Source organism: Dermacentor silvarum, chromosome 4, assembly GCF_013339745.2.
Source record: "Dermacentor silvarum isolate Dsil-2018 chromosome 4, BIME_Dsil_1.4, whole genome shotgun sequence".
Classification (NCBI taxonomy): domain Eukaryota; kingdom Metazoa; phylum Arthropoda; class Arachnida; order Ixodida; family Ixodidae; genus Dermacentor; species Dermacentor silvarum.
Genome location: NC_051157.2, coordinates 26,537,729 through 26,546,763, shown reverse-complemented (window position 1 = coordinate 26,546,763; position 9,035 = coordinate 26,537,729). Strand labels below are relative to the sequence as shown.

General features: G+C 47.2%; 1 protein-coding gene across 1 annotated transcript; it reads left to right on the top strand.

The window, feature by feature from the left end:
• The first annotated feature begins 670 nt into the window (after positions 1-670).
• Positions 671-5,406, top strand: LOC125945176 (uncharacterized). Its single transcript, XM_049666788.1, has 5 exons — positions 671-1,170; positions 3,384-3,521; positions 4,195-4,416; positions 5,031-5,168; positions 5,263-5,406. Exons 1-5 carry the CDS (start codon positions 775-777, stop codon positions 5,350-5,352), a joined length of 984 nt encoding a protein of 327 aa, XP_049522745.1. The 5' UTR covers positions 671-774; the 3' UTR covers positions 5,353-5,406.
• The last annotated feature ends 3,629 nt before the right edge of the window (positions 5,407-9,035 follow it).

Genomic DNA, 9,035 nt, shown 5'->3' with positions numbered 1-9,035 from the left:
GATTTAGAAAAGGGCAAGAAGGTTGTAGCATTTCTTGCTTGGTTGCGTTTGTGGATTAAAGACGCTGACTTTGCACGATTTGTGCCTTCTGCGCGAAAAGAAACTTGACTGAAATGAACAGCTGGGCCAAGAAACGAGGGCAATTCTTGCTCTCTCTCTTTCTTTTCGTTTTTGCTTGTTTATCAAAATGGCGCTCTCAAACGTCTGGTGTGTCTTATTGCTCCTGCCGACTCATGCTTACGTATTTAACTGTACGCGTAGAATTGTGGTGGTGTATGAAAAAAAAAAGAGAAAGAAAAGAAACTATTTGTCTTGGTTCTATGAATTATAACCAGATGCGCGTCTTATATTGCTATATAGTGTCATTTACGAAGGCTGCTTCGCCACAATACTACCGTGAAAGACGTTTGTAAAAAAGAAAAAAAAAAAACGCTTCTGTGGTAGAAGTTCCAATTCTAATAGTATTGTGAGAGAATTCTTGCGTGAGGCTTAGCCCATAACGGAATTCACGTATGCGCGCATGCGGATGTCAGTGACACAGCCACTGGAAAGCACTGCCTGGCGATAGTCTCGCTCGTACTTCGCTTAACAGGGATGATAACGACGTGTATATGATAACACTTCGCATTTTTATGCTGTTCTTTGGTCTTTCAGGTAGTATAAAAGTATGAACGAGGTATACGCCTTGCTGATTCCTTTTGAGCACGCGTGAGGGCCGCGGAAGACAGAACAGAAATATTTGTTAAGCGAGGGACAACGTTCTGAGCAGTTGCGATGCCAGCAGAAAACCCAAATGGCGCAGCCGGCGATGACGCCTCCAATCAGCGGCTGCACTTCGTCGAGCGACTGGCCTCTGTCCCTTTAGTGGCCGGAGTCTTCGACATAGTGTCGCAGCGTTGCGCCGCAATCAAGGCGAGCTCACCGTTGCTCTCGGCGGCTCTGTCAGCATCTGAGAACGTGGGTGCCGCCGCCATTGGATGCTGCGAACATGTGCTCCGTGTGGGACTGGGTCCGCAGCTGGAACACGTGGACGCGCTCGCGTGTCGGGGCATCGAGAAGCTGGAGCAGTGCTGTCCGGTCGCTCTCCGCCGACCCGACGAAATTGCAGCAGACGTGGTTGCCTTCGGTCGCCAGAAGGTTGTGCAAGTGCAGCGTGGCGGTCTTGAGCAGGTAATTCTCCGAATAATCATTCACTTACAGGCTGTGCGGTATATAACCTGAAGTAACCAGTTCCGTTTAAAACTGCGTCGATGTGCGTCTAGGGTCAGTGGTTATTGTCGTTTACGTTACTCGACATTTTGTCCTAGTACAGTCTATATGGCGGAAAGGCTATCGGCCGGGTCTCAGTTCATCACGCCTGGAACGCGTCTGGGCGCGATGGCAATTCTCATGAGTGGCGGTGTGAGCGACAGGAGAAAAACATTCTAAATGTACAGAAGACGTGTAATGTTTGTCATCTCGAAAAAAATTTGTCTGCGTGAGAAGTTTCTTCTGATGCGGTTGTCGCTAAGGCGAGAAAAGCATTGAACAATTTAAAGTTTCCACCAGACTGTCGGTTTCAGACATGTAGCGTAAGTGTTTATCACCTGTCGCTCAGACGACTTAAGAGTACAGCGCTAAAGGAAACAAGCCCCTACATAGTGTCAATTGCGACGCTGAAAAATAGTAAAACTTGCTAATTTCTTGGCGTGATCGGTGTACGTACTATATATGTGTACCCCAGATCTTACACCTATAGTTGTCAGCTGGCTGTAAGGACAGGCATACACGTTGCGGCAAACCAGTTTCGCAGGACAGAAGTCTCAGATTTTATCGCGTATTGGCAGCCTAATCTCGAAATGATGATTGCGGTGTAATCTCCCGTGATGAACACGGCGAGGGTACATGCATCAGTTGCTACGAAAATATACATCATCGTCGGTACCGAGCGTTAGGGGGACACTTTCAGCTCTTCTGCAGCCGGTAAAACTGCCGCTTTTGAGCACGTGCACCGTATTTTACGAGTTTCCACTTTCTCATGTGACACTGAGATTACAACCCAGCATTGCTCGTATACTTTTGTTTTATTTCATTTCTTTTATTTCTTCAGCACACCTCATAAAATACTCAAATGTTTGTTTGAAATGCTAAAGATTCATTACAGCTAATTTAGGGCACAGAAATAGTGAATTTTTAAGATTGCATACACGCGTATAACAATGAAATAAATTATGATGAGAAAAAAAAATGGCTTTCAAAATCAATAAATGTAGCCAATCGAAATCCTCGGCGTTCTGCGGCTGTCCTCGAGGTCAATTCCTCACTGTAGCAGCCGCATCCAACGTAGATGGTATGCTAAAACGGCCGAATGCTGAGATTAGATTTCTATGAACGCTCAGTGATCCCATGTAGTCAAAGTTGCCTCTCCGCTATGCAGCATCTGAATGCCCTGGCGCAAGATGGAGCATGAACATCCTGAACGACCGCGCTGGCTCAAGTGTACATACATGACCACGTCTTTATGAGGTCCTGTAAATCAGTGCCGTTTTTTTGCGATAGCAATTACATGGGCACTCCAGGCGCATTTCTGCCGTCGGCATCGCCGTGAGGTTCCGTATAAAGTCTAAGGGCGCGTCGTATGCTGTATGTGCGAGTGAAAGCGTGCGATCGCGAGCCGGCGATCGCGGCTCAATCTCGCCCGCGCGAAAGGGAGGAAAGTGGGCAGAAAGTGCGCCGTTTTCCGTCGCGCGCGAGGCACCGGGGAAGGGAAGGGAGGAAGGGAAGGGAAGGGAAGGGGAGGGGAGGGAAGGGAAGGGGAGGGGAGGGGAGGGGAGGGATGGCGGGCGGCGTTTTACTCCGGCTTCAACTGCGTATGTGGCCGCGCGGCCATATCTTGAGAGCGACCTGCTTTGAGGGAAAGTCTAGGTGCGTCGGTGGCTCGTAGCTTTGTGCATGCTGTGTTCTCGGCGCTCAGTTTGCGTTGAAGCGATAGACCGCACGAAGGTCACTTCGCTCGCTGCTGCCGCCGCGTTTCCTCACGCCAGCGTTTTTAAAGTGACTGTCCGCGGTTATCGAGTGTGATTTGATCATGTTTGCTGTGCGCGCTGACAACAGGCTTGTTAATTTAGTTGGCAAGCGAATGTTTACAAGAGTACTAAGAATGTTTACAAGGGTGCTATCAGTACTATCCTTAATTCGTATGGCTCTCTGCTAAGTTGATTTCGCAATCGATGCTTCGCCTTCCGGGTGAAACTACAACTTTTCGAAATGCCGATGCTCAACCAACTACTCTGAATTCACACTATTGCGGGGCATTAAAGCGTGCCAATTACATTCACCTAAACCGCTGCTCGCGCAGTATACATGTTAAAGTAAATGGACTGACACTGTATTTACTGTCGCAGGTTGAGCGGACTCGCATGGTCATCGTGGCTGCGGTCCACGCGGCCACACATCCTGCTGCCGTCATGGAACTTGTGCACGATCACGTGTCGCAGCCTGTCAACCGTGCCTTCAATAACATAGACGAGGTCCTCGACTTGGTAAGCTGCCTGGCTGTCTTTACCTTCAACCCTGATGAATCTAATTTAACAACGCCGTAAATTTGCTGTGCTTAAACCATTCTCTGTTTATTTAATGTCTTCCTCGCGGTGAGAACGACGTGTGGTAGTGTGTGACCTCATGTGGAGGTCATTGGTGTTGGACGAAAAGGTATCATCTTGTAGCACCGTTCAATTTTAAGCAAGACGCAGGCCTGTGCTCGGCTTCTACAAGTATAGTACTCTTCCTCTGCGATGGTTATTTTGGCTTCATGCATTCTATATCTTTTTTTTACCCTTGCATAATACAGCATTTTAATTAACCGTTGTTTTTAATGCTATCAGCAAGGCTTACTTCAGCTTGCGGAGCTGATTTCCATCAGTACAATTCACTCCTCATCCTCGGGATAGTTAACGATACTCGCCAGTGAAGCTACGGCCGTATTCCCAAAGTAGATTTCTTTAGCAGAAGCTGCTGTCTCGGGCACTGCACCCTGGTTCACCATATATTTTTTTAGTATTCTAAGAGGCCCGGGTCTCTACTACGATCACTTTAGGGACTTAAAAGTAGAATGGAAATGAGCACAAGTGCAGGTGTCTGACCCTTAATGACGCAGGTGCCCTTAGTGAAGGCGCCATGTAGGTGTCGTCAGCAATTTTGTTTCTGCTGTTTCAGTGGATCTCTGCACACGACCCAGCCCACGATGCCGATCGCAACAATGTGGCCGTTTCTCACACTTTTAGCGAGTTGGTTTTCACCACACTGCGCAAGTTCAGCACCGCAGTAACACTACAGTTCGCTTGCGAACGCGCCGCCTTTGAGGAGATCTCGTGCGAGGCCTACGAGCGCTTTCAGCGCTTCCTGTACAAAACGCCTTCTCGCTCTCAGCCAGCGCAGGTAAGCACCGCTACGTTTCTTTCGGGTACGAAGCAGAGCTCGAATAGCATGCGCTTTGGGGAGCAAACTATAAGGCCTTCGTTCCTATTTCTTCGTGTCCCAAATAATGTAACTAGAATCTGTCGAGGCCAGCATATTTGCATGGCCGTTAACTTTTTACGCACTTCCCCTTACTTAAACTACTTCCATGCGGAACGGGATCAGCAGATTTCGCGTAGCTCGCCCTACAGAACACCAAGAAAAAAAAAACTTTCCTTGATATATCTTGCATTCGCCAGCCGCCTTGAACAAAGGCCGAGCAGGAGAGTAAAGTGCAAGAGTGCAATTGCCCATTTTTCAAGTGCGTTGTATCCGTACTGTTTGTGTTGATTTTATGCGTGTACAAATTCGATTTTTTTTTTTGCATATGTGTTCCACTCCTGCTATATGCCCCAAATGGGATGGCGGTATAAACCAAATAAACAAGTAAATAAATGTTGCGCAAACGTTTGCCTAACATTCGTTTGTACGTGTTTCCTGCTTCTGTGTCGTACATAGCGTAAAAATAAACAAACAAAATGAAAAGCCACCAACTACCCCATTTCATCACCCTTTTCAAATAAATTTTTTCGCAGACTCCTACGGACCACGCCATCGCCGCTTCGCAGCATGCTCTGCTGGCTTTCCTCCTCGCTGCCCAGTGTGTTCGACGTTATTACTGCTCTCTTCTCGCCGACGTCATGAAATTCTACCTTGCCTGCACCGAAACTCCTGTAAGTAATTCTGCTATCTACCGTGACCATTGCAACTTTAAGGTCTCACTTCTTTGCTCACTCTTTCATGTCCTCTCTTTACATCCTGACGCAGAAGGCCCGCCGGTCACCGTCAGCCTCCGCCGCTTCGGCATTCCTACAGTCTCAAGAGCTGCCCAACGATCCTTGCTGTAGCAAGGACTAGATATTAGTAGTCCTGCAGCCACTTTATTCCTTTTTCGCGTAAAATAAACATTGCACCGAGACGTCCTTAACCAAATGTGTTCGCTTTACTTTATACTCATTCTGCAGCACTCGGCTCTCCTTCCCCTCACCTTCTTCTTTCAGGAGTACTTGCCGCAAGGCATATGTGGAATAAAAAAAAAATCAAATGAAAGCGTGCTGCATCGTGCAGGAAGTGCTGCGATGTCTCTGCAAACTTATTGTCTGGCAAACTAGTTTTTAGGTACACCTGGTTTCAGTCAAGCCTTGAGACGTTGTCCTATTGCCCGCATTGCATGGCGCAGCCGAAGCAGGTGTCGAGCATCTGACGGTGCTACAAGAGCCCAAGACCTCGGGACATGTTCCTTAGCCGCGTTTTGTCGATTCCCAAGCCCAGGTAACGGATGGTGTAAGGGTATCGCCAGCCCGAGGCCTCCAAAGAGACACTTCCTGCGTCCGGGTGCCCGGGTAAGGTTACGGGGAAGGAAGCAGACATACGGGGAGAAAATTAAGGCGCGTGTGTCTTATCGGAGGTTATATTTCAGTGCTTGGTGGAGAACACGGGTCCCCAACGGAATAAGTACAGTTGTCTTGGGTGAATCAAACCAGTTGGTCTGCCATGTCGTTTAAACGATTCCGCCCATGCCGGAATACTTCATCGCAGCGCATGATCAAAAAGAAAACGTCTTTAGAACACCTATCCGATGGAAGTGGGCTTTCTTTTTTTCATTCGTTGTCTTTTTGTTGTTACTTTTTGTTTGCTACTCTTGTTTCCGTTCCAATATCTTTACATAGGCGACTTGCTCTAATGGGAATCGAACAGTCGTTAGTTCAGGCACCGCCTTGTCCGCATATTACATTGATTATTACCTGTCCTCGTGGCGTTTCGAAGCGGCGCGTATATAGCCACGATATAGCACCGCATGCAGCATTGCTGTTCATCCGTTTCTAAATTTTCCCACAATAGCGTGCGCCACATCTGCGTTCTTAACAGCCCTCTCTTGTAAGGGAAAAAAAATTAAGTCGAAGTTTAACAAAATGGAGCGCTAGTCACGATTTTTCCTCTCGCGTAACACACTTTACTAAAACCGTGCAACAAAACACTGTAGAAGCCCATGCTCGTGTCATTTAATCGGCGTTTCATTAAAGCTTCTCGAACGTGAGAAGGGTAATTCCTTGGCCCTCGTTTTGTTGGCCACCGTGACTGACAATGACGAACCGTGACGATGACGAACCGTCTTGCAAACCGATTCGTAAGTACGGTTTCCGATTTGATGACGCTCCATGGCTTCAGCTTCCGTGGCGTTGCACCAAAATCGTGAGACCGACTATACGCTCGTACGTTGGGCAGCAGTGCGTTGCTTCCACGAAAAATTGCGCATCGGATGCACGAGAGTGGCCAAGCGGCCCAATCAATGGTGCAGTGCGAGTAGTTGGAGTACACTGTTTCACTGAGCGTTATTTATGGCCTTCTTGAAGACGTGCAAGGCAGTGCTTGCAGTGCTCGAGAGAGTTACTGCAGCGTCTTTCGACTTAATAGCTGCCAGCCGGCTCTTGGGAAATGAGTCTCTAAAAGGCGAAGATGTAAGACTCGCAGTGATACGGTCGACGCGTGTCTGGCTGTTTGGTTCTTTGCACTGGAAAATTACTTGAAAGGACACGTGGGTCCCTTAGAGCCGAGTTGCGTACTTCGACTACAGCCGTCTTCCATGCACGCAAAAAAAAATAATAATAATAAAAAAAATAAACGTCCCAGGGAGCGAGCCTCGTTAACAGGAGGAGGTTTTAAAGAGACAGTTTCCGTAAGTTACGATGTTTGCGCAGGGAAAAGAATAAATAACCAGCAGCAGCGATTAGAGAAGCAAAACTTTTTGGCACGATCCTTCAAAATCCTATAGATGCCGCGGGGCAGTACTCTTACTGCGCCGACTTTTGATCAGAATTCATCGCTTTTGCTGCATAAATTGGCCTGAAGCAAGTTACCAGTGAGTGTTGCAACTCACCAGTTCTTCAAATTTACTCGTTTAAAGCTCGTTTACACTTAACCGTAGATGAGGTACAGTCGCTAATGGCATAAACTAATCTCGACTTCATGACCTATAGCAGTTCATTGAACCGAGTCCTTTAATGTTTATCTTGTGCCTCGAAGACATCTAACTTCTTGTTAGCACGTCTCTAACACAAGGTTATTTCGTATGAAAGTATCGGAACTCGTCGCGGCAACGTAAAAATCGGTGAAATCTCGTCATAGTTCTACAGAATTATGCTTAGCTACGTTAGGTTCTAAACATTATGCGTCTCTTCGCAGCATTAAAAAAGCTAATGTGACACAGTGGTTCTTTAAAATATACGTTGAGCTGATAATTTCCCTACAGTTCCTAATCTCGCATTCCTATTTCGCTGAAAAAGCTTTTCTTGAAAATGGCGTAATCGTCATCATGATCGTTGACTTGCCTTATCACCGCATAATATTTGGTTTTGCTTATAACTGAAAGAATCTTCGCATGGTGTCTTCGCATGGCGCTTTATCATTACAGTTCAATTAAAAAAAAAGAACATATTCGCAAAACTTCAACAAAGAAGGCTTCCAGGGTATTGACGTGCGTGACAGCCGCGCTTTTGAGTCATTTGGCGCAAATTATTTCCGAATTTGCGGGACAATAAAAGGCAATAAATCAATTCAGATTTGTAAAGTGTTCTGTCAAAACTCGGGTTACGTTTGCTTGGCTGGAAAAGACGGGTTACTAGTGGCAAAAAAATCAAGGTCGAAGTTTCGTTTTTGAATATCGCGCCTACACCGAAACGCCGGCGTATGCGCCAATGTAACGTGAGCTATTACACATTTAGCTTACCGGGTGCGAATAGTTATCAAATCTCGCTCCATTGAATCTTTGGGTATTTTAGAACTCGACGTAATTATTATATATTGGTGGACTGTTAACTATAGCTCAGAGCGCACGATGCGAAAATCGACGATGTCACGTGAAACTGCTGCTGAAACCTCAACGTGGTGTCGCCACATTGAGGTGGCGACGCTTTATTTGCGGGTCCCAGATGCCTAATTTGCTATTGCTGTCTAACTAAGTATTCCTCATTGGTTTTCTTTTTCACCGTTGCTTGTTTTCATACGTGATGCTCTAGTTTTCTCAGTTGTTTTTGTTTTCTGCAAGTGCTGCAGTTCGGGGCTGCCCAAAAGCGCAGCCCACCTATCCTCGCTGAAGGCGGAGCCGATGGCTTCACACTCCCACAACACATGGTTAAATGTTGCCGTTAGTCCACAGGCAGAGCAGTCCGCACTGGGATACCTTTCAGGGTATATAGCGTGAAGAACCGCAAGGTTAGGATACGCGCGAGCTTATAAAAGTCGCCCTGCATAAGGCAGGGTGCGGCAGGGGGAATACCCGTCTTGACAGATAATAATGCTTGGTGATCTCATTATACGTCATCAATGGTTCCCCGCGGGGTAGGGGGACTGCGGAGGCGGCGCGGTCAGTGAGTCCTCGCGCGGCCTCGTGCGCGCTCTCGTTAGGGTTAGAGGCAGAGCCCTCAATCGACCCTAAGTGAGCGGGAAACCAAATGAGAGAATGCGGAGAGATACTTTTCAAGCTTTGGAGAATGCGAAGGGCCTGAGGGGAGACCATCCCGGTTTGGTAGGCCTTAATGGCC

Bases quoted from the DNA above. Each gene is read 5' to 3' on its own strand.
- LOC125945176 (XM_049666788.1), top strand. From the start codon at position 775: ATGCCAGCAGAAAACCCAAATGGCGCAGCCGGCGATGACGCCTCCAAT. The intron at 1,171-3,383 runs GTAATTCTCCGA...TTACTGTCGCAG, and splicing joins AGCGTGGCGGTCTTGAGCAG to GTTGAGCGGACTCGCATGGT. The intron at 5,169-5,262 runs GTAAGTAATTCT...ATCCTGACGCAG, and splicing joins TTGCCTGCACCGAAACTCCT to AAGGCCCGCCGGTCACCGTC.